The following is a 26,682-nucleotide window of genomic DNA, read 5'->3' on the forward strand; positions in this document are numbered from 1 at the left end:
AAGGATACCGTTCTCTCCTGGTTCTCCTCCTATCTCTCCGACCGCTCCTTTACTGTATCTTTTGCCAGTTCCTCCTCCTCTCATCTTCCCCTTACTGTTGGGGTCCCCCAAGGATCGGTTCTAGGTCCCCTCCTCTTCTCCTTGTACACTGCCCCTATTGGTCAAACAATCAGTAGATTTGATTTCCAGTACCATCTCTATGCTGATGACACCCAATTATACGCTTCTTCTCCTGACATCACGCCAGCCTTTCTAGAAAACACCGGCGATTGTCTAAACGCTGTGTCTAATATCATGTCCTCACTATATCTGAAACTGAACCTGTCAAAGACTGAACTCCTGGTGTTTCCTCCCTCTACTAATGTACCTATACCCGACATTGCCATTTCTGTGTGTGGTTCCACTATTACTCCCCAGCAACAGGCCCGCTGTCTTGGGGTCATACTTGATTCCGAGCTTTCCTTTGCCCCCCACATTCGATCACTGGCTCGCTCTTGTCATCTGCACCTCAAAAACATTTCTAGAATTCGACCTTTTCTTACCTTTGACTCTGCAAAAACTCTTACTGTTTCTCTTATTCATTCTCGTCTCAACTATTGTAACTCTCTTCTAATCGGTCTCCCTCTTACCAAACTCTCCCCCCTCCAATCTGTCTTGAATGCTGCAGCCAGGATCATATTCCTCACCAATCGTTACACCGATGCCTCTACCTTGTGCCAGTCATTACACTGGCTACCCATCCACTCCAGAATTCAGTATAAACTTATTACCCTCACTCACAAAGCCCTCCATGGCTCATCACCACCCTACATCTCCTCCCTTGTTTCAGTATACCACCCTACCCGCGCCCTCCGTTCTGCTGATGACCTGAGATTAGCATCCTCAATAGTCAGAACCTCCCACTCCCGTCTCCAAGACTTTACACGTGCCGCGCCAATTCTTTGGAATGCACTTCCCAGGTCAATACGATTAGTCCCCAATCCCCACAATTTTAAGCGTGTCCTGAAAACGCATTTATTCAGACTGGCCTACCACCCCAACACATTAACCTAATCTATCCCTGTGTGGCAGAGCCAAAAGTTTTACCATAACCAGGTTCCCCGCATCATGTTCCCACATGCTTTATGCCTCCATTAGCCCTCTGTGTCTGTACTGTTACACACTTAACATTATGACTGGTCCATACAATCAGGGTAACTGTTACCACCCACCTTTCGTGTCTCCCTCTTTCCTCATAGACTGTAAGCTTGCGAGCAGGGCCCTCTTTCCTCTTGGTATTTGTTATAATCTACTGTATGTGATTATTGTTATGCTGTAATGTCTATTGTCTGTACAAATCCCCTCTGAAATGTAAAGTGCTGCGGAATATGTCGGCGCTATAAAAATAAAATTTATTATTATTATTATTATTATATAACTGAACTAGCTATGAACCCATTCTACACCCGGGTGGCGAGCATTTTTATTGGTATATGGTCTCCCATCCTGCTATGTGCTGCCACCCTCCTATCCTGGTACGCATGGCACCCCTCATTCCTACCCTGGTATGCATGGTACCCTCACCCCCCCAATCCTGCTATGAATGGCACCCTATTCTTCATCCTGGTATGTATGATCCCCTCACCCCATATCCTGGTATGCATGGTCCCCTCACCCCCTATCCTGGTATGCATGGTCCCCTCACCCCCTATCCTGGTATGCATGGTCCCCTCACCCCCTATCCTGTTATGCATGGTACCCCTCATCCCGCAATCCTGGTATGCATGGTACCCCTCATCCCGCAATCCTAGTATGCATGGTCCTCTCACCCCCCTATCCTGGTATGCATTGTCCCCTCATCCCCTATCCTGGTATGCATGGTACCCCTCATCCCGCAATCCTGGTATGCATGGCACCCCTCATCCCCCAATCCTGGTATTCATGGTCCCCTCACACCCCCTATCCTGGTAAGCATGGTACCCCTCATCCCCCAATCCTGGTATGCATGGCCCCCTCACCCCCCAATCCTGGTATGCATGGCCCCCTCACCCCCAATCCTGGTATGCATGGCCCCCTCACCCCCCTATCCTGGTATGCATGGTCCTCTCACCTCCCCTATCCTGGTATGCATGGTCCCCTCACTCCTATTAATACTACACACATACAAATAAAAAAACATTTATACTCACCCTTCTTTCCTGTGCTCCAGCGCTGTCACGTTCTACTGGAGGCCCGGGCAGGAGTGCGGCCGTAATTGGGCATGCCCATAGCGCTGTCCGGCACCATATTGCTGAAGACACACTGCAAGTGTGTCTTCAGTAAAATGGCACCAGATCGCGCTATGCGCATCTGCGATTCCAGCCGCCCTCCTGCCCCGGTCTCCGGCCAAAGAGAAGCGCCACGGCAACGCTCCTCCCAGTCAGGTAAGGCCTGTTTCACACTTCCGTTTTTGACCATCAGTCAAAATCCGCCGTTTTTGCAAAAAAACGGATCCGCCATTTTTTTTTGGCGGATCCGTTTTTTTCCCCATTGATTTGCATTACCAGCGGAACTTGACAGATGGCCATCCGTTGGATCCGTTTTTTTGCGGATCCGTCAATTTTTTTTGCGTCCGCCGAGATGCCTGGACAGACCATGTAACGTTTTTTGTGCTGCAGGATCCGCAGTTTTATAGTGCGCATGCCCGGAGGAATGAAGTCAGGCAGAAACTTAACCCTGAAATCATTTCTGGCGGCCAGAAAAAATTCTCTCTCTCTCTCTCTCTCTTTCCCGGGCAGCGGTTCCTTTAAAATTCTTCATTCAGCGGATCCGTAAAAAAAAAACGGTCCGGTGGCAGCCGTTCACATCAGTTAAAAACGGATCCGCTTTCCGCTATTTTGGAGGATTTTAACTGACACAAAAAAACTCATGTGTGAAACAGGCCTAAGTATGTAAGTATGGCGTCAGAGATGGCAGTATGCAGTGTGTATGGTACCGCCATCTCCGGCGCCATACACACTCCTCACCGCTGGCTGCCTCATTCTGTCTGGAGCCAGACTGCACAGGCGCATCGCGCTTGTGCACTCTATAAAGGCTTCGGACAGAGTGACACTTACCGTGTTATATTAGAGACTCTGTTCTCATCGCAGAATTATTGCTTGATAAGAAGTCAGGTGTCTAAGATTAAAAATATTCAGATTATTGCATGCATACTAAACTGTCTTCTTTATTTATGCGCATGCAACTAGTTAACAATATTATAACTGCAAAAATGTGTCAAAAATATGGGTTCCCTACTAAATTTGACATAGTATGGGCACTCGAGTCTAGGACTGTATTGTAAAAGAGTAAAATAAAATGTGTTATATTTTGATTGCTAAAATATCTCTTCACTCCTTTAAATATGGAAGTCAATCTATCAACAGAGGAAGGAAAAATAAATGTGGAAACAGTGATCCACACACAGGGGCAGACATACACTATTGCTTTCAATCATGGAAAAGTATATGCTAACATTCTAAAAATAAAACAACAATAAAATCAATAATAATATCAGGTCCGTTCAGGTGATTTACAGCATATAATCCTGCTGTCTGTATAAGAGTATCTCATTCAGATGGGGTCACAGACAGTATCTCCATAATGACTTTTTTTGACCACCGAAGAGTTAATTGTCCAGCCATCTTTGGAATTTCCCTTCTTCATCCCTAAACTAGCCTATAGGTGTCTGGATTAATTTATAATTCCTGTATACAGCAACACAAATAATTTCAGACCCCTCGATCAAACCCCAAATAATGGCAGATTTAAGATATGAGCCTATATTAAAGATTAACAATCATTTACAATATTTTTAAATAATATGTACTACCTGACATGGACAGCAAATTGGTGGGAATCCAAGTCCTGAGCACAGAAAATGATGTACAGGCCCAAAAGAAAGTGTATGAGCCTGTACACCGCTCTGTGTCTGATGAGCTGTACATTTCTGGGTGGCTTTTTGAGCCATAGTTGGAGATCCAGGTCCCAAGAGCTCCACTAATCTATAGGACACTTTAGGTAGTTCTAATTAAAAAGAAAAAAATTAAGTTGGCTTTAAACATGAAACCCAGCTAAGGCCCAAAATTAATCTAGACATCACACTAGACCCTTTATTTTTCAAGAATAGGAAAGATCAATATGCATCTCACCTTTCCATATCATGTGCACATCCCATAACAAATGAAGTTCAAGGAGCCCATCGGTGAGCAGGCAGACTAATCGTTGAACGAATGAGAAATTTCCATTTACATAATACAATTTTTAAAAGATGAGCGAGAATTTTTTTCACTCGCCTAAATGATTCCTCGTTAAGTCACTCAATCCATTTACATTGCACAATTATCATGAATGATGGGACAGGATTATCTGCCAGCCAGTGTAAAAGCAGTGTTCGACACACCCATAGATTGTAGAATAGATTGGGCCAGTAGTTCAATGATTGTTATAGTTTATGTGGTTTGTTACAACCCTGTTACTGCATCCTTACAATGACAAAAGACCACCCAGATGCTTAAGATATACGGAGCCATATAATTTGCATGTACAGATAACAAGTACTTTTGTCCCCAATATCAATTTAATTGTATGATGTTCCTAAGGAAGTGGAGATAACATGTAACAATGATCAAAAGATGCCTTGTGTACTGTGGAGCCTTTCACTTTCCTAACCACTTCCTCTGTCTGTTTCAGGTTGTGTATATGAAGGACAACACTATAAAGAAGGAGATGAATTTCAGCCAGAAGGGAACAAATGCCTTAAGTGTTCCTGCATTGTAAGTTGTGGTTAAGCGGAGGAAACGACCATATAACTGCACTAAAGAACCAGCATTTTATATCAACATGCCTGTATTAGTTTATTCTATCTATCTATCTCATATCTACAGTGGGAACACAAAGTATTCAGACCCCTTTAACCCCTTCACTACCAAGGGTGGTTTGCACGTTAACTCCCGGGCCAATTTTTACAATTCTGACCACTGTCCCTTTATGAGGTAATAACTCTGAAACGCTTCCATGGATACCGGTGATTCTGACATTGTTTTCTTGTGACAAATTGTACTTCATGTTAGTGGTAAAATTTCATTCAAATAACTTGCATTTATTTGTGAAAAAAATGGAAATTTGGCGAAAATTTTTAAAATTTTGCAATATTCCAAATTTCAATTTTTATGCCCTTAAATCACAGAGATATGGCACACAAAAAGCTTGATAAGTAACATTTCCCACATGTTTACTTTACATCAGCACAATTTTGGAACCAAAATTTTTTTTTGTTAGGAAGTTATAAGGGTTAAAAATTGACCAGCGATTTCTCATTTTTGCAACACCATTTTATTTTTACGGACCACATCACATTTGAAGCCACTTTGCGGGGTGTATATGATAGAAAATACCCAAAAGTGACACCATTCTAAAAACTGCACCCCTTAAGGTGCTCAAAACCGCATACAAGAAGTTTATTAATCCTTTAGGTGCGTCACAGGAATTTTTTGAATATTTAAAAAAAAATTAACATCTAACTTTTATTCACAAAAAAAATACTTCAGGTTCAATTTTTTTTATTTTACTAAGGGTAACAGGAGAAATTGGACTGCAAAACTTATTGTGCAATTTGTCTTGAGTACGCTGATACCCGATATGTGGGGGGAATCACTGTTTCGGCGCATGGCAGAGCTCAGAAGGGAAGGAGCGCCGTTTGACTTTTTCAATGCAAAAGTGGCTGGAATTCAGATCGGATGCCATGTCGTGTTTGGAGAGCCCCTGATGTGCCTAAACAGTGGAAACCCCCCACAAGTGACCCCATTTTGGAAACTAGACCCACCAAGGAACTTATCTAGATATGTGGTGAGAACTTTGAACCCCCAAGGGCTTCACAGAAGTTTATAACATACAGCGGTACAATTAAAAAATCATATTTTTTCCACAAAAATGATCTTTTCATCCCCAATTTTCATTTCACCAAGGGTAACAGGATCCTAAAAGTTATTGTGCAATTTGTCCTGAATACGCTGATACCGCACATGTTGGGGTAAACCACTATTTGGGCGCAAGGCAGAGCTCAGAAGGGAAGGAGCGCCATTTGACGTTTTTGGCTGGAATTGAGATCGGACACCATGTCGCGATTGGAAAACCCCTGATGTACCAAAACAGGGGAAACCCCCCACAAATGACACCATTTTGGAAACTAGACCCCCCAAGGAACTTATCTAGATGTGTGGTGAGAACTTTGAACCCCCCAATGCTTCACAGAAGTTTATAATGCCTGGCGTAAAAATAAAAAAATCGTATTTTTTCCACAAACATGATCTTTTAGTCACCAACTTTTTTATTTTCCCAATGGTACCAGGAGAAATTGGACCCCAAAAGTTGTTGTCCAATTTGTCCTGAGTATGCTGACACCCCATATGTGGGAGAAAACTACTGTATGGGCACATGTCGGGGCTCGGAAGGGAAGTAGTGACGTTTTGGAATGCAGACTTTGATGGAATGGTCTGCGGGTGTCATGTTGCTTTTGGAGAGCCCCTGATGTACCTAAACAGTGGAAACCCCCCACAAGTGACCCCATTTTGGAAACTAGATCCCCTAAGGAACTTATTTAGATGTGTGGTGAGCACTTTGATCCCCCAAGGGCTTCACAGAAGTTTATAATGCCCAGGCATGAAAATAAAAAAATCATATGTTTTCCACAAACATGATCAATTAGTCCCCAATTTTTTTATTTTCCCAAGGGTACCATGAGAAATTGGACCTGAAAAGTTGTTGTCCAATTTGTCCTGAGTACGCTGATACCCCACATGTGGGAGAAAACTACTGTATGGGCACACGTCGGGGCTCGGAAGGGAAGTAGTGACGTTTTGGAATGCAGACTTTGATGGAATGGTCTGCGGGTGTCGTGTGCGTTGGGAGAGCCCCTGATGTACCTAAACTATTGAAACTCCACACAAGTTACCCCATTTTGGAAACTAGACCCCCCATGGAACTTATCTAGATGTGTGGTGAGCACTTTGAACCCCCAAGTGCTTCACAGAAGTTTATAAACGCCCAGGCGTGAAAATAAAAAAATCATTTTTTTCCACAAAAATGATATTTTTGCCCTCAATTTTTTATTTTCCTAAGGGTAACAGGAGAAATTGGACCCCAAAAGTTGTTTTGCAATTTGTCCTGAGTAGGCTGATACCCCATATGTGGGGGTAAAACACTGTTTGGGCGCATGGCAGAGTTTGGAAGGAGCACCATTTGACTTTTTCAACGCAGAATTGGCCGGAATTGAGATCAGACGCCATGTTGCATTTGGAGAGCACCTGATGTGCCCAAACAGTGGAAACCCCTAATTCTAACTCCAACCCTAACCCCAACACACCCCTAACCCTAATCCTAGCCCTAACCCTAGTCCTAGTCCTAGCCCTAACCCTAACCCTATCCCTAGCCCTTACCCTAACCCTAGCCCTAGCCCTAACCATAGCCCTAACCCTAGCCCTAACCCTAGCCCTAACCCTAGCCCTGATGGGAAAATGGAAATAAATACATTTTCTTTTAATTTTATTATTTTTCCCTAACTAAGGGGGTGATAACGGGGGGTTTGATTTACTATTTACGGCGGATTTTATGTTTGGCAGCTGTCACACACTAAAAGACACTTTTTATTATAAAAATAGTTTTTGCATTACCACATATTGAGAGCTATAATTTTTCCATATTTTGACGCACTGAGTCATGTGAGGTCTTATTTTTTGCGGGACGAGTTGACGTTTTTATTGGTACCATTTTCGGGCAATTGACATTTTTTGATCGCTTTTTATTTTGTTTTTTGGGACGCAGAATTTACAAAAACCAGCGTTTTATGAATTTCTTTTGGGTGGTGCGTTTACGCCGTTCTGGGTGCGGTAAAATTTATAAGGCGGTTTTATTCTTCGGGTCAGTACGGTTACAGCGATACCTCATTTAGGTCTTTTTTTTATGTTTTGGCGCTTTTATACAATGAAAACAATTTTATATAAAAAATAATTATTTTTGCATCACTTTATTCTGCGAGCTATAACTTTTTAATTTTTTTGCTGATGATGCTGTTTGGCAGCTCGTTTTTTGCGGGACAAGATGACGTTTTCAGCGGTACCATGGATATTTATATGCGTCTTTTTGATCGCGCGTTATTGCACTTTTTGTTCGGCGGTATGATAATAAATCATTATTTTTTGCTTCGTTTTTTATTTTTATTTTTTAAGGGGTTCGCTTAAGAGGTTAACTATTGGGACAGTTTTATAGGTCGGGTCATTACGGACGCGGAGATACCAAATATGTGTACTTTTATTGTTTTGTTTTGTTTTTTATTTCCAAAAAATGAATTTATTGGGGAATATTTTTTTTTTTTTTTTTATTTATTTAGCGATTTTTTTTTTTAATTATTTTTACACTTTTTTTTTTCTTTTTTTTAACTTTATTACAATGTCCCAGGGGGGACATAACTGTCCTGTGACAGATCGCTGATCTGTCACATCACAGATCACTGTGACAGATCAGCAATCTGTCACAGGCAGTCCAGAAGGCTTCCTCATGCCTGCGCTTTGCAGGCACTGAGGAAGCCAGCTTCCTGCAGGCCCCCGGAGGTCCCCGCCGCCATATTGGATCCGGGGACCTGCAGGAAAGGAGCCCCCCCGCAGCAGCGCTGCACATTTCGCTGCCGTGGGGGGCTCAGGGAAGCACGGAGGGAGCCCCCTCCCTGCCGATGCTTCCCTTTAACCCCCGGTACACCGCTATAGTGTTTGATCACGGTGTGCAAGGGGTTAACGTGTCGGGGGCGGTCAGTGACCGCCCCTGACACATTGTGCCGGGTGTCAGCTGTGATAATCAGCTGACACCCGGCCGCGATCATCACGTGGGCGCCGCTGATCGCTGTGACGTAATATTCCATCCATGGTAATTAGGTCCAGGGTCACATGGACGGAATATTACGTCCATTGTAGGTAAGGGGTTAAATTTTTCACTTTTTTGTTTCATTGCAGCCACTTGGTAAATTCAAAAAAGGTCATTTTTATCTCATTAAGCCCTCTCTGACATCTGATGTACTGTCCCGTCTAAGTGTCCTGGGCCTGTCTGACCATGGACGTCATAGCGATCGGCCATGGACAGACCGCTCCCGGCGCTTCAACCCCTGGAATACTGCAATCGAACATGATCGCAGCATTCCGGGAGCAGGCAGAGTGCTGACAGCCCCTCTGCCTTTGTATCGGAGACCCAGCATCGTGACGCGGTGTCTCGTTCGCTGCTATGGTAACCCGATGTCGTCATGATGACTTTCGGGTTACCAGTGCTGAGAAACTTCCTGTGATGTGCAATGCATGTAAGGAAGTCTGTCAGGTCAGTGTGCTTGGGTTGCAGAGCTGACAGCTTCTATAGCATGCCGATGCTGCTTCATCAGCATGCCATAGAAGCGATCATACTGCAAAAAATGAGTGCCCCATAGTGGGAGTAAGTGTAACAATTAGAATGAAGTAAAAAAATTTTTTTTAAATAATTGTAAAAATATTAAAAAAAAAAAAATAATAATAATAAAAAAATCAATAAATTCTATCACTAATTAAATATTTGGATTAAGAAAATCTAAACAATAAAAGTACACATATTTGGTATCGCCGCGTCCATAATGACCTGACCTATAAAACCATCCCACAAGTTAATCCCCTTTAGTGAACACCATAAAAAAAGACAAGGCAAAAAACAATGCTTTATCATCATACCGCCGAACAAAAAGTGGAATAACACGCGATTAAAAAGACGAATATAAATAAACATGGTACTGCTGAAAATGTCATCTTGTCCCGCAAAAAACGAGCCACCATACAGCATCATCAGCGAAAAAATAAAAAAGTTATAGCTGTCAGAATAAAGTGATGCAAAAACAATTATTTTATTCTATAACATAGTTTTAATTATATAAAAGCGACAAAGCATAAGAAAAATATAAATGTGGTATTGCTTTAATCGTACTGGCCCAAAAAATAAAACTGCCTTATCAATTTACCACACACGGAATGGTGAAAACGCTCCCCCAAAAAAAGAAATTCATGAATTGCTGGTTTTTGCTCATTATATCTCCCAAAAATCAAAATAGAAAGTACTGTAATTAAAAAATGTCTTGTGCCCGAAAATGGTACCAATAAAAATGTCAACTCCTCCGGCAAAAAAACAAACCCTCACATGACTCTGTGGGACAAAATATGAAAAAGTTATAGCTCGCAAAATGTGCTGATGCAAAAACTATTTTTTGCAATAAAAAGCGGTTTTTAGCGCTTTAGCATGTGACAGCTGCCGAACATAAAAACCTGTTACAATTCACACGTCCTGATATTTCCGGTACCGGAGATGTCAGTTTCCATATGTGTAATACTTGCGGCAGGGTGCCTGGGAAGAAGCGTTGCAGTAAGCTCTGTTCCATGGTGCCGGGTGCTGAACACGGCTCTCACCATTCTCCCTTGATCTGTCAGTGTTCAGCACGAGCAGGGAAGAATCATGAGTTACATTTATCCCTTTAACGACCACCGATACATCTTTTAACTGTGGCAGTTTAGGGTACTTAAACCACAGCGCTGCTTTTTAATGTAGCTGAGTTTTAAGGTTATAGCGCCCCCAGCATTGGAACATGATTCGGGTCGGTTTTTACTAACCCCAGTGTTGCGATCACTGTTATTAACGGTATAACGGCAACCGCAAAAAAAGGTCCGATTTTCCGTTTAACTCCTCTCTCCTCTGATGTGATCGCACATCAGAGGAGAAACAAATAGGGTCCCTTGATCCCCCCATCACCCCCGGTACCTCCATTGTCCCTGCAGGTCCCTCTGAAGTCCCCCAGGCCTCCGGTTTCTTCTTCCGGGAGAAAATAGTGGGTGCATGCGCAGTGTGCCTGCCGATTTCTGCCTGCCAGCACCCAGCAACAATAGGAGATTTTTTCCTATTTGTTCATTTTCCCGATCACAGTGATCAAAATAAAAAAATAGTAAATCGAACCCCCCTTTATCAGCCCCTTATTTATGTAAAAGTAATAAAATAAAAAAGTATTTATTTCCATTTTACCATTAGGGTTAGACTTCAGCTAAAGTGAGTTGGGCTAAAGTTAGGGTTGGGGTTGGGGCTAAAGTTAGGGTTAGGGTTAGGGCTAAAATTGGGGCTAGAATTTGGATTACGGTTATGGTTGAGATTAGGGTTAGGGTTGGGAGTAGTGTAAGGGGTGTGTTAGGGTTAGGTTTGTGGATAGGGTTATGGATAAGGTTTGGATTAGGATTAGGGGTGTGTTGGGGTTAGGGTTGGAGTTAGAATTTGGGAATTTCCACTGTTTAGGCACTTCAGGAGCTCTCCAAACGCGACATGGCGTCCTAACTTAATTCCAGCCAAAAGTAAAACGGTGCTCCTTCACAACCGAGCGCTGCCATGCTCTCAAACAGAGGTTCCCCCAACATATGGGGTATCAGCGTACTCAGGACAAATTGCACAAAAACGCTTGGGGTCTAATTTCTCCTGTTACCATTGGAAAAATAAAAAATTAAGGGCGAAAAGATCATTTTTGTAAAAAAATATGATTTTTATTTTTACGGCTCTACGTTATAAACTTCTGTGAAGCACTTGGGGGTTCAAAGTGCTCACCATACATCTAGATAAGTTTCTTAGGGGGTCTAGTTTCGAAAATGGGGTCACTTGTGGTTTTTTTTTTTTTTACTGTTTAGACACATGCGTTTAGTCAAATGCGACATGGCGTCCGATCTCAATTCCAGCCAATTTTGCTTTGAAAAGTCAAACGGTACTCCTTCCCTTCTGATCTCTGCCATGCGCCCAAACAGTGGTTTACCTGCATGTATGGGGTATCAGCGTACTCAGTACAAATTGCGCAACAACTTTTGGGGTCCAATTTCTCCTGTTATTCTTGGAAAAATAAAAAAAAATTGGATCTCAATTAATTTTTTTGTGAAAAAAAGTTGAATGTTCATTTTTTTTAAAGCATTCCAAAAATTCCTGTGAAGCACCTGAAGTGTTAATAAACTTCTTGAATGTGGTTTTTAGCACCTTCAGGGCTGCAGTTTTTAGAATGGTGTCACTTTTGGGTATTTTCTATCATATAGATCCCTCAAAGTGACTTCAAATATGATGTGGTCCCTAAAAAAAAATAGTGTTTTAAAAATGAGAAATTGCTGTTTAACTTCTAACCCTTATAACTTCCTAACAAAAAAATTTTGTTCCAAAATTGTGCTGATGTAAATTAAACATGTGGGAATTGTTAATTATTAAGTATTTTGTGTGACATGTCTCTGTGATATAAAAAGAATCTGTCACCCCATTTTTCGAGTATCAACTGCCGGCACAGAAATCAGGGGCCTATCTACAGCATTCTGTAATGCTGTAGATAAGCCCCCGATGTAACCTGAAAGATAAGAAAAACGAGTTATATTATACTCACCGGGGGGGCGGTCCGGTCTTGGTCCGATGGGTGTTGCGGTCCAGCTCCTCCCATCTTCTAACGGTGATGTCCTCTTCTTTGCTGCCTGTCGTGGCACCGGCTCAGGCGCATTGCTCTGCCCTGTTGAGGGCAGAGCAGAATACTGCAGTGCGCAGGCACCGGACCTCTCCCGGCGCTTGTTCACTGCAGGACTCTGCTCTTCCCTCAACATAGCAGAGCAGTGCGCCTGCGCATCAACCATGACAGGCAGCAAAGAAGAGGACATCACCGTTAGAAAATGGGAGAAGCCAGACCAGACTGCGACACCCATCAGACCAAAACCGGACCCCTGGGTGAGTATAATCTAACTTGTTTTTCTTATCTTTCAGGTTACATAGAGGACTTATCTACAGCATTACAGAATGCTGTAGATAAGCCCCTGATGGTGGTGCCGGCAGCTGATACTCGAAAAATGGGGTGACAGATTCCCTTTAAGGGCATGAAAATTCAAATTTGGAAAATTGCAAAATTTCCCAAATTTTCACCAAATTTCCATTTTTTTCACAAATGAACACAAATCATATCAAAGTAATTTTACCACTAACATGAAGTACAATATGTCACGAGAAACCATCGTCAGAATCACCAGGATCCATGGAAGCGTTCCAGAGTTATTAGCTCATAAAAGGACAGTGGTCAGAATTGTAAAAATTGACCCTGGCATTAACGTGCAAACCACCCTTGGGGGTAAAGGGGTTAATGTAAACTCTGCACCCTATCTTGACTGAAAAAAACAGAAATATAGAAATTTTTGCAAATTTATTAAAAATGAAAAACGGAAATATCACATGGTCATAAGTATTCAGACCCTTTGCTCAGACACTCATATTTAAATCACATGCTGTCCATTTCCTTGTGATCCTCCTTTAGATGGTTCTACTCCTTCACTGGAGTCCAGCTGTGTTTAATTAATCCGATAGCACTTGATTTGTAGAGTGTACATTAATGAGAAAAAAAATGAACTTTTTTGAATTTACCAAATGGCTGCAATGAAACAAAGCGTGAAAAATGTAAAGGGGTCTAAATACTTTCTGTACCCACTGTATCTATCCCATATCTATCTATCTATCTATCTATCTATCTATCTATCTATCTATCTATCTATCTATCCCATATCTATCTATTTATTTCATATATCTTTATCATCTCATTCGCTTGTAAGAAAGGTGTGACGACCATAAGGGAAATAATTTATTTCTGTTGATGCAATCAGCAAAGAAGTTTTCTAACCCACATACTGTAAGTGTATTTTACCATTATTACTGCCAGTAAGCAGACATAAGAACTTTAGAAGAATTTATAAAGTTCTGCTGCATATTTATCTTTTCCTGAAATGGAAATATGTTCGTGATTACATCTCAGAGTCATATATTAACTTATACCATTGGTCGTGACAAGAAGCATCACAAACGCATATTTACCATAAACTTGACTTTAGACATGTGAATTTATTCACGTTTCTATAAGACATAAAAAATAGCAGCCGAACAGATGAGTGGGTTTCTGGGAATAGCCTCTTATCTCATAAAAGACATACCGTGTAGACATGAAAAGAGAAGAAACTGCAGCTCTGCTGTATCACAATAATTTACATGGGCCGCTGACAGCATGTCGAGGAAAATCCTTTATGCAGATATTCTATTATGATTTAAACTTCATGAATCTTTTATTAAGATTTGCACTTGATAGAGTATAAATGTTCCCATGTCCTGTATCATTCTGTCATCTGTTGCTATTATTGCAGAATATTTCCTTTGCTTTTCCTGTTTTCATCTATCCACATTTTCAGTAGTCCATATTTATCCATAGAAATGTATGCCCATGTATATTACATTTGGTCACACTCTGGGATAGATGACAAATATTGCTAAAGGTCAATTTTCGCAGCATTTACAGTAGTTATAAGATGATTGGCAAAATAGTAAATGCACATAACCATTACTTCTTCTTGCTGGGGAGCCGGATCCAAAGAGGAGGGGGACACCCCCGCCCCTCCACTATATACTCCCCCAGCTCGCCTCCTCCCGGGTACTCCCCCTGTGCCTGACCATCCCCCCGTCATGCTGGCCTCCGCCTATGCCTCCTTTGGGAGGGTGGGGAGGCTCAGCTCCGGCCAATTCTTGATGTTGGTAGAGTCAAGTTGCTACCTGAGGGTGAAACTAGCATCACATCATCCCCTAGCCTCCCCCCACGTCACCTCCATTACCTACACCAAAACACGGAGACTCAGGATTTCTTTTGGAATGTTATGGCCACAGCAGCCTTTATTTAAACACCAAATAACAAACAATGAATCATAAATCACATATACAATAACTTGAACACTGAGAAGGAGTCCTTGAAGCCCCAAGATCTTGGTGAATAAGCCCAAAATGCTGTGGACAAAACCCATCATGATTGCTCCCAGCCGTTACCCCACTGGCTCGGGAGCACCAACACCAATATATATTTTCCACTAAGCTACTCGGGGATTCGCCACTTTGGTCAGAAACTCCCCCTCCACCTTTCACCAGATCACCCCAACATACCTTTTAACGAAGGAGACCCTAGACACTGAGTCTCCAAAACCCAATTTCCACCGACTTCAAGGACTTTCCGCTCTCGAAACCGCCACAACGAGGGCCCTTGAACACCTTAATGGCCCGAGACCCCCGAACATGCCATGCTATGGCCTGCTCAATACCTTCCTGGAGACCGAGAGCCCAAATATCGAAACCAACCGAATTCATGAACCCCATCGGCCAGCCAAAAATCACCCTCGCCCTTTTCCAAATCAAAGTGTGGCACAGCCACTCCCCAATTCCTGATAACAAAAGAGAACACACCCCTGTTCACTTTTATCCTTGCCTTGTTGACCTTTGTGAGAAACCTCATGGAACGCCATCGCCTCCGAGGGACGATGTCGGACCAAACGATAGTGACCCCTCGGTAAAGCAACCACAGGCGCAGACAATCCTGCTTGATGTCCCTTATCAATTCCCGGAAGGGACGAACCGCCAAGTCGTTACCCCCGACATGTAGCACCAGGATGTCCGGAGCGCGGTCCAGCCGAACGCACTTGTGTATTTCCTGCAAGACCCGTCTCCACTCCATCCCCCTAAAACCACACCAACGCAACAAGGCCGTGTTCCTGGAAAAACCGAGCTGCCTGCCTTCGTTCCGGACATCGGCCCACAATGCTCCCCAGTAAACGAAGGAATGACCAAAAATCCACACCAGCAACGGCTCGACACCTGAAATAAAAAATGCAATGCCAACATCAAAACCAGCCTCAATTAATGTGAATGCAACCCTCTGCATCACCAATCACCACCCACCGACCTGACGTAAGTTCGGTAACGATTAGACGCCCAACCGCCAATGCGCTGTATCGAAGCCGCATCCAAACCCCGAACTGCTGCTTTCGACGATGCCCCAATCCTGAATGAATGAGAAGCGAAACGGGATTCATCCAAACCCAACAATCGGATGGACCTCTTAAAAACAGCGCCAAATTGGTATCTGGACAAACTAGAGCCATCAGCGTGACACAAAAGGGAACCGCTCAAACTAGGACTAAGTTCCCCAAAACCCTGCAAAAACTGAACGGGACACATCAAAGACCCGGGCACACTACCTTACACCACTCGGCGGCCTTTCCCTGCCTGATCCGTCTTAGACCGTCGCAGCCAAAACTCAATGCCCCGTGCAGTAACCACAGCGTCCCTGGCCAATATACCCCCAGATGACTCTTTGTTCCCCGACACTAGCTCCCCTACCCTCAATGTGCCAAAAAATGCCAACGAAAAGGCTAAGCGAAATAACAGAACCTCATAGCGTGAAGAACGCAACGACTCCAAAATGCCACCCAGGCGTTCGAGTACATTAAGATATCGGACGCCTCAGATCACCCCCGCTTTTTAAACAGCGAAACCCTTTTGTCGCCTGTTTCACCAAAAATGTCTTTGTCCAATCGCGGCAACCGCGCAAACGAAAATCAAAAGATAACCCTGCCAAAATACGCATGGCTTTCACACCAGACCAACCCTTGGAGGCCCCGCGCCCTAACCAAGACAACAAAATTCCCTCCTGATCCAGCCCGGGCCTGACTGCCGCACCAGCCGCAAGATGCTCCTCCCACTTGCCCCATACAGCCCGGTATGCCTCCCAAGTTTTTGGAGCTAAAGATGACTCGATCAGTGACTCCGTGGCCCGTAAGCCACTTTCCACATCTCCTCCGGACAAGCTAAACCCATGATCTCTGCCTCTGGCGCCAAAGAGCGGAACTGATCCCACTGTGAACGATAAAGAGAGTCAACTGGAACATGTGTCGCTGTCACGTGTGCATTCAGATCCAAACATAGTAAAACTAACTGTTGCAACACCCGAACGACAGTGGGAGACGATGCAGTAAGGCCATTGATCGCGCACACCACGCCCATGTTATCGCAATTAAAACGTACCCGCCTGCGCAGCACGGTCTTTGTATAAGTACAGGCACTTTAGATCACAGGTATTGCGCCTTATCATTGTTTTCTCCAGCGATGTGCGTCTATTGGTGACTATGGCAGCTGCATGACTAGTAATACAGTGGTTATCTACGTCTCGCTCTGGCCGGGAGCGCCTATGGGGGAGTGTTTTTGGTCATCGCCTACTCAGATAATTACTACAGTGAATGTGCTGCATATCTTTAGAATGTCCCCTTAATTGTGTCTCTTCACCTATTTGTGACACGCACTTTGTTTATTTTACGCCGACGCTTGCGGAGATAATCATCACAGCAAGTGAGCTGTATATCTTTGAGGGTTAATCGGTCACATGACCGCAAGCGTCCCCTTGATTGGTCTTTCTCATTTATTCGTGACGCGCTCTTTGTCTACTATACGCCGACGCCTGCGCAGTAGGCTACTGCAGGCACCTGCGCAGTAGCAATATTGAGCTCTCTCTCACTTCCTGTATTCAGGATGTGTGCCTTGTCTCCCGGACACCGACGCTTGCGCAGTTGGCATTCTGTGACGTCACATGCCGCTGCTGTGAGCTGTCAGCCATAGCTATGGATCAGTGACTAACCGCTGACTCTCAGGTATATTGGATGTTAACCCTGTCATGGTAAGCAGCGGCGCAGCTGCTCCCTATCTACTAATTATGCAACCATATATATTGACACAGCTGACTGGCAATCTGTATCCCTGACGAAGCCACCCAGAGTGGTGACACGTGTCGGGTCTCTGGCTCTACCTGCCCCACTTCACTTCTCATGGGTTTTGTATTGTGCTGATTTGTATGTGTGGTTATCATTTGGGGTGTTTATGGAGATTTTCTCTGTCCACTTAGACCCTCTCTAGCCCCTAATGGTCTGGCTGATCTGGTCCTTGATGTTCCCTATGCCTGATCTTGGGCTGGGGTACCTCTATGCATATATGAGGTCTGTTTAGTGTGCATTTCTATCTTTTTTGTACACCTCATAGTGATCAGCATCCTCTTGGGTTTACATTATCCCTTGTACTGTTTTTTGTAATTACTGGGTTGGAATTGCATCATTTTTTCATTGTATTTGTATATTATTGGTGTTTCTGACTCATATGCTCTATATTACCTATGTGTGGGCTTATTAATTCTCCTATTGAGAATCCTGTTTACATGGACCTGGGGATAAAGGCATTATTCTCGGTGAGGGTGATAGTTGGTAGCAGGTGGGTTGCTCTATTATGAGCATTGTATTATTTGTGTATGTGTCACATTTGTGACCATTTTTAATGTTTTTAAGAATTTTTGCTGTGTTTAATAAAATTTGTATTATATATGCTATGTCCTATTCAGGGTGATCCCCTGCTCATGGCTTATTTCTTTCTCTCCTTTTTGTCAAACAAAAGTAACAAAATAATAATTATCGGGGGACTTTTCCCCAATAACGCTTGCCAAAATAGCGAACGCCTGTTGCCGATTAACAAACGTCTGAGGGATCAGACGCCACCTGCGCTTTTCTTCATCCTCCTTTTTGCTGTCATCCTTTGTACCCTTATCCAGATTAAATTTCTCTAATGGTAACAAGGAAAATATTTCCACGTACTCATCCTTCCAAATGCGCTCCTTTACTTCCTTCTTCAAATGAGCCCCCAACTGGCCTTCAAAACAAACGTACACCTCCCCATGCGCTCTGTCGTCCAAATGCACACGACATTCTTTTTCCTTCTCAGTCTGCACCGGCACCGCCTTGCTTGCGCGCCCAGCCAGATGCGACCCGCTCTGCCCCGCAGGACTCCCAGTTTGTACCCCAATCCAAGCTGCTACCGGTGAAGGCGTGACGAGACCCCGCTCCAGACGTGACACCAAATTACGCATGTCCACAAGCATGTCGCTAACCGCCACCTGCGGCTAAGTCCACCGAACCCCAACCCCCCACTGACACCAAGGGATTCCGCCAACGGCCCCCCACCTAACCAAGATGATGTCGCAATGGGATGACAAACAGGGGACACAGCCATACTCACCAGGTTGCGAGGGGGCTGTGTGCCCTCCAGCCGGAAAACCTGGATCCGCGGATGTAACTTCGCCAGCTTGCTGTCGACCTCTGGGACTCCCCACAGGAGGAGCCAGATGGGGGTGATTGGGCCCCCTGGGGGACCCTGATGGCGGGACCCCGATTATGGATGCCGGCCGGGACACCATGCATCGAGTTCCTGCTGCCACGCCTGGATCCAGCAGGGAAGCATGTATGGCCCCCCGCTGCGCCTCCAGGCCACCCGAAAAGAGCCCATCGCCTCCGTCCATGGGCATCACTGGTGCTGGCCCTGCAGGGGAACAGGCCGCGACCCTGCTGCTGAAGCGTCCTCCTCCTCTTGAAGCGGCCCCTGAAGCGGACCGCCGATGCAAGGCCTCCTCACAGCGGCCACCCACCGCACCCGGTGTCCCCACACTGCTAGGGGACAGTGGTGGCAGCCCTGCCAGGCTGCAGGCCGATGGTCCCACGACGATCACCCCTCTTCTTGAGGGGGAGGCAGGCCACGTGGCGTGGAGGCTACCGCCATGGCCCCCTGCTGTTCCTGGTGCCTGCCGCCGCCCGGCGCGTGACAGGCTCGCCCCCACATCTGGATGGAGGCTGCGGCCTAGTCACCACCACGGGCCCTCGCCTGGCCTGCGGTTCTCTCCCAGGCCGGGTAGCGGCGGTGGGAGCAGAGCGCAGCGCCCGGCCTGGAGGGTTCCGGGAGGGGCCCCTGTGGCGCCGCGAGGCCCTGGGAGCTGAATCGGGTGAGAGCCACTGAGGAGGCCTCACCCGTCTGTAGCGCCGCTCCCTCACCGCTCCTGCAGCCGACTCCTCGGAGGTCCCTGGCATGATCCCTGCCACCTGTGACGCCAGCCAGCCTGGGTGCTGTGACCGCGCCGCCGTCCCCAGCTGCTCCAGAAGCTGCTCCACCTCGGCCATGGTAAGTGCCTGTCTCTGTGGTGACTTCTTTTTGCTGGGCACCCGGATCCAAAGAGGAGGGGGACACCCCCGCCCCTCCCCTATATACTCCCCCAGCTCCCCTCCTCCCGGGTATTCCCTCTCTGTGCCTGACCACCCCCCCATCATGCTGGCCTCCGCCTATGCCTCCTTTGGGAGGGTGGGGAGGCTCAGCTCCAGCCAATTCTTTTTGCATTGCTGCGTGGGTTTGGCTTATAGATTCTCATACCTTGACAATGGTGATCAGTAATTGGGTATCAAATTCATCTCCAGAGTCAATTAGTAAGTCTCTCTATACTATAACGTGTAAGATCACATTGTCAATGGTGTCCTCTCTCTCTCTCTACTATAAAATGTAAGCTCTTATGGTCAGTGGGATCCTCTCTCTCTACTATAAAGTGTACGCTCACATGGTCAATGGCATCCTCTTTCTCTCCTGTAAAGTGTAACCTCTTATGAACAATGGGGTTCTCTCTCTCTCATAGAATGTAAGTTCTTATGGTCACAAGTGGTGTTTACCCACGTCCAGGAGGACCAGGCTGCGCTGATATTTTCAACTATTAAGATTATCCTGCGTTGCAGCAGCATTCTGACCATTGGATTACTGGCGTTATCAGTGAAAAACATAAAAAGCGCCCTCCTTCAAGCTACTTTCAAACATACTAGCACATAACTGATGAAGGTCTATATTGACCAAAACGTTTTCTGGTACTACAATAAACTGCCTCACCAAGCATTAAGTTGAGTGCCAGGTTTTCATTTTATCACTAATGGTCAGTACTGTCCTCTCTCTCTTGTAGAGTATAAGCTCTTATGGTCAGCAGGGTCCTCTCTCTCCTGTAAAGTGTAAGCTATTAAGATCATGGGGTCCTATCTCTCTAATGTAGTGTGTAAGCTCTTATGGTAAACTGGGTTCTCACTCCTATAGAGTGTAAGCGTAGGTACTTGTGCCAACTGGGAGTGGCCCCTTTTTCGCCGCAAACAGACTGGAGGCAGAAACCGGTGTACGTTCAACAGGTCCTCTTTATTGGCCATCCTCCCGACGACCACAGCAGCATGACAGCTTCTGTACACACAGGCCCGGGGACCTTGCACCTTCTTGTCTCCTAAAGTGACGTCCCTTGCGGTTCTATCGCTGTGGCTGCCCTAGGCCTACCACCATAGCGCTTCGCCTGTCCAAGTCCATCCGTCTGGTACCCCCGGGCTCCCTCTGTCCTGCGGCTCTCCTGTCAGGGCAACCCCCATGACTGTCTCTCCTTTCAGTCCCTTCCGGAGCTCTTCCTCTTTCAGTCTCTTCCTCCTTCAGTCTTCCCCTCCGCTGAACTCCTCCTCCTGGACTGGCTCCCCTGGACTCCCTCTCTCTCCCTTTTATTCCCTACCCTGGGAATTCCCCTCTTGAGTCCCTGTAACTCCGCCCACCATGACTTTGCTGTTTCTTAAGCCTTAGCTGCTGTGAAGTCCTTTCCCTGCTTTCTTTTGTCTCCCTTTAGTGGCCAAACCTTAGTACTGCACCGTCTCCTTTTCCTGCTGTTCTTTGTCTCCCCCTAGTGGCCAAAACCCAGTACTTCACCATCTTTCACTACTTCTGTCTCCCCACATGTACATACAAATTCACTTCAAGTATGTTTACTGCACATTTTACATAGGTCAGTCCACTTCCCTACATAAGCTCTTATAGTCAGCGAAGTCCTGTCTCAGTCCTGTAAGTTGTAAGACCTTATGGTCAGCGGAGTCCTGTCTCTGTCCTGTAAATTGTAAGCCCTTATGGTCAGCAGAGTCCTGTCTCTGTCCTGTAAATTGTAAGCCCTTATGGTCAGCAGAGTCCTATTCCTGTCCTGTAAATTGTAAGCTCCAAGGGTATGTTCACACTGGGCGTATTTGCTGCGTTTTTATCCTAATTTTCAGCTGCTCTTTACAGTACCAGCAAAGACTATGAGATTTCTGAAATCTCATGCACACACATTGATTTTTTGTGTCATCAGGATTTTGTGCTTTGCTGCTTTTTGTAACATAGAGCATGTCACTTCTTTCAGCGTTTTTGTAGCATTTTTCACCCATTGACTTGAATGGGTGTTGAAAAAATGCAGCAAAAATGCAGGTGTCATTATTTGCAGCTTTTTTTTCTGCAGAAAAGTCATGGACATTAGCATGGACAAAGAGACACAAAACATGCACCAAAAATGCACCAAAAAAATGTACCAAATACGCACCTATACCAGCGTATTTGCCGCAGCTTCTTTCCTACCAAGAAATCAGGTTTTGCTGCAGAAAACAAAAGCAGCAGTGTGAACCTAGCCTTATGGTCTGCGGGGTCCTCACCCTCTCTTATAGAGGGTAAGCTCTTATGGTTTGCTGGGTTCTCTCTCTCTCTTCTCTCCCCCATATGCAATTTCTAAGCAATTACAATCTTTCCGGTATGGATATTTGAGCAAAGTTATTGGCCACAAATCAAACTTTTGGGGAAACTTTTGCAAAGTGAATTTCAAGCAATCTGCTCATCTCTTCTTAGTATACATGGTGTATTTGGCCCTGAACAGATTTTGAAATTGGAGCTTGGGGAACATTTCAGTGAATTTCCACAAGCATTATCTCAAAGGGTTACATCACATATATCCAGAGTAAAGGGGGTTTTACACTAAGCAATATCGCTAGCAATATCGCTAAAACGTCACCGGTTTTGTGACGTTATAGCGATATTGCTAGCGATATCGCTATGTGTGATACTTACCTCCGACCGGCTCCCCCGCTGTCCATCGCTGATCGCGCGAGAATGTCCGGCTCCATTTCTCGTCGGGCGCTTCCTGCGGAGACTTCCTGCTGTGACGTCCAGCGACGCGTGGAGGCGGGCCGGAGGACGCAGGATCGCTGTGTGTGAATGGTAAGTATCGTGCGCTGCGTCGCTGCTGCATCGCTGTGAGATCTTTCTGTATGAAAGCTCACTAGCGATCATTTAGCGATGCACCAGCGATCCTGACCGGGTCGGATCGCTGGTTGGATCGCTGGTGCATCGCTAAATGTAAAAGGGCCTTAAGAGCGAGAGCAGCAGCGTTCACGTCCTCTGGATGTAAGCAATTTGTCCGAAGACAGGGAGTATGAAGGCAGCACTAATTGGCCACAGGGATTCCATGACATCACACTGTTACACAATCGCCAAGATAGACAGTGCTAACACCACCGGAATGGCACCGAACGTCAATAAAAGTGTTATTCTAAAGCATACAGATTGAGAAAGGGGTGCCCGAGCAGTTGACACACCCATTAAAGGGAACCTGTCAGCATCAGGATTGTGCATAGTAACCTACACACAGTGTCAGGTCGGCACCGTTATACTGATTAAAATTTAATGTAATTTTTTTTGGCTGCAGCAACTAGCCAGCAGAGGCACTTGTGTAGTGATATTGCGTAGGCACCGCCATTTGGATGAAGTTACATGTTTTTTTTAAATACACACATTAGTGTATTCATTATGCAAACTAGGGGGTGAGTCAGTGAGGGATCAGTGACCTGTCAGCAGTCTGCAATATGGATATCTAATCAGTGCACCACATACATGAACCCCCGCCTTAGGACATGAGCATATCATTAACTAAAAACTGAAAATTAGGATTGAAAAAGAAGCACAAGATGGATTTCATCAACAGTATCATTTTAATCAGTATAATGGCGCCGGCCTGACAGTGTCTGTAGGTTACTGTGCACAATCCTGCTGACAGGTTCCCTTTAAGTAATGGCTTCTAATATATGACCTCGGTATTCTTTCTAAAAAAAAATGCACGTACATTCAGTCATTTTTAAAAACTGAGCAACTAAAACACCAACATGATTGAAGGATGTAGAACCTTTTCATCATACAATATTATGCTTTACCCATAAAAAAAAAGTCTGTGTGTTGGAAGGGTCTCTTGAATAGGGGTGAAAGGATCCATGGAAGTTTGAAAGTTCAGTTCGGGTACCCGGACTTTTGAACCAGAAAATTCTCTCTGTGCAACAGACTTCCCCCGAACTCCAAAATTGCAATGGACTTCCGAAGAAAGTCATTGTTCGGAGTTTCGCATCGGACACTAAGTGTATGAATGCTGAAGTTCAGGTCCGTTCATCCCTACTCTTGATGATAAGAGTAAATTCACATTGCTCCTTCAGTGTGTGCAGTATACCCTGGTAAAGCTCCCAGTGTATACACTGGATGCTAAAGAGTGTCCTTTTGGCAACCGTTGTTATAGTTTTTTTTCCGTATATCAATAGTAAATGTGAAAATAAGAAACTTTGCAATATATTTTATCAGTGAAGTCTACTTCTGTCTTTCAATCTAAATTTTAGGTAACTGTAGTCTTTTAAACACTAGTATGCCAGAACATGGACAAATATTTGAGATGATGCATCAGTACATCGCTTCGTTAAAAATTTCACACATCCCCTTGAAGATGTCAAAGATAAAATTGAACATAAGTCGTTCCTTTTAACGCATGTTATGTTTTACTTTTTTATATGAGACAAGCAATGCAAATAGTTTGTGTCTAATTTATTGCTTAGGTATAGACATGACCATAAAACCAGCAGGAATTAAACATCAGATATTTTTCCAGTCTGTCTGCTTTGTGTCAGGGTGTTATCTGTCAGTTGTGGTTTAAAGCTAACTAGGAGCAGTCAACCACTTCAGCTCACCATACATGACTTGCATGGTTGTGTGCATTTTTTCATGATCATATTTTTCATTAACTGGTTATTACCATGATTAAAGGAAAAATATCAAAAAGTCAAACTTGAAATTATCATTGCCAGCAGTATTTTTAACTTCTAAGGAAACATCTGCTCTTCCACAAGTATTGAAAAAGATCTAAAATTCATAACCCCCCCAAAAAAATAGACAATTTTTCTAGATACCATGATGGGAGCAATACATACAAATTCATGATAGTCGAAGATAGAGGTGAAAGACAAAGCAGACAGAGCAACCTGGCAGCAATAATCCTCATCCAAAAGGTTATACACATTGAGGTAGGCCTCACCTGTTCTCAATACTATGCTTGCCGAAGATATATGCAACTACATCCCTTTATAGTTGCGTATGTCTGCTGTTATCTTTCACATGAAAAAAATGTCTCTCAGATCTGTAAGTCTTTCTATGCCGACTTGGTTCTCTCCATAGGAAAACTTATCCCTTGAAACGCTGGTCAGAGGCCTCTGACCCAACCAAACTAGTATTTGTGCTTTGCACTGATGAGGTGCAAACACACCAAAACACATCTGCTAATGGAGTTTCTTATTCATATTCTTATCCCAAGTCTTATAGTCAATATTAACTGTTAAGATTGCTACCTCCAATAGGTGGCACTAGAGTTCCTGTCCACTTTCTTTCTGATGAGGCTATTTGCATATCTCAAAGGAGTAGGCATTTTCCTTTGCAACACATACTGTATTTTAAATGTACTTATCTCTTGCCTTTCCCTCACTCCCCCATACTTGCTTGATCTCGTCACTAATAGCACCCCGATACCAGACATGCTGGAGTTAAAGTTAATCCAGAAATGGGAAGATGTAAGTGTGGGTTCTGTAAAAAAAAATGGAGTCTTAGATTTGTGGCAAGGACAAGTTTGGTTTGGGTACTCTGGAAAAGAGGGATCTGATCTGAGGTCTATAGAAAGGGGAAATCTGAGGCGGGAAGCTGTATTAAGAAAAAGGGCTTATCGGGGATCATTATAAATCTAGCATCTCTATTCAGAGTTGGCTAGTCTTGGGTCAGTATTAAGAAGGGCTTGGTATGGGGTCCTTATTAATGGGTTATGTATTCAGAGTTATTTGATATAGGCTCTTTATTAAGGGGGTTGGTAATAAGAGTTACCTTATTCTGCCACTGATCTCTATTCAAGCAATGGTCGATAGGTTACTTTCTATGCTCTCCTCTCTTGCCTAACCAGCTACATGGAGATGATCAAAAAAGGAAGATGCAGTGAACAAACTTTTAGGCAGTTTATTGATTGTACCTTGATTAATGAGGAGATAGAGGAGGCATAGAAGATGAAGGGATGAGGCAGAAGATCGAGGTTGGAAGATAGAGGTGACAGGAAAATCCTCTCTCCAACTCTGATGCATATTTCTGCCAAGATAGCTCAGGAAAGAACAGAATGTGAGGGAACAAGATGGGAGGCGTTACAGAGAGAGAGGCATGGTGGGAAATTACAGCTGCAATACATGAGAACATATATTGTAAGAGTGGCCAGTAGATGGCAGTAAAGGACAACAAACACTGTACAACCAGCATAACATTACATAAAGATATGAGATATTACAGTATATTATATAGTTATATGCTCTGTAGAGGATGGCTAACAGCACAGATCTGGTTTGGAGTCTTTATTAGGAGGGTCTTGTTTCGAGTTTTTATTAAGGGAATATGGTCTGCTGATTTTATTTTTATTTTTTAGGAATCCTAGCCTGAACTCTGCATGGGGACTGCAGTTATGTATGGGATTTAGGGTGTGGTCTACCTCAGTTTCAGGGCTTTAGTCTTGAATTATGTATGCTATTTAATTTTCAAGTACTGTAAATTAGGGACAAGCCCTATTCAAGTTGTATTCAAAGCATAGTTACTGTATGTCAAAGGTATGACATCATATACAAGCAAAATGTGTGCCTGCAACGTGTGCTGCATTCACCGTTGGGAGTACTATTTTTTCATATATAGTACACTGGTGTACATGGCCAGCGACAGCACTCTTGATGGTCCTATATACACAGCTCACCCTGCCTTTCATAAAGCATTCCCTAATAGGAAATCTCAATA

General features: G+C 44.3%; 1 protein-coding gene across 1 annotated transcript in view; it reads left to right on the plus strand.

The window, feature by feature from the left end:
* The window catches only part of BMPER (BMP binding endothelial regulator), a 495,935-nt gene that overhangs the window by 99,111 nt on the left and 370,142 nt on the right, over positions 1-26,682 (plus strand). The window contains exon 6 of the mRNA XM_073549959.1: positions 4,690-4,772. Coding sequence (XP_073406060.1) covers positions 4,690-4,772 — 83 coding nt within the window. The remainder of the gene's footprint in view (positions 1-4,689; positions 4,773-26,682) is intronic.

Source organism: Dendrobates tinctorius, unplaced genomic scaffold, assembly GCF_039654945.1.
Source record: "Dendrobates tinctorius isolate UK_male_01 unplaced genomic scaffold, ASM3965494v1 ptg000162l, whole genome shotgun sequence".
NCBI lineage: Eukaryota > Metazoa > Chordata > Amphibia > Anura > Dendrobatidae > Dendrobates > Dendrobates tinctorius.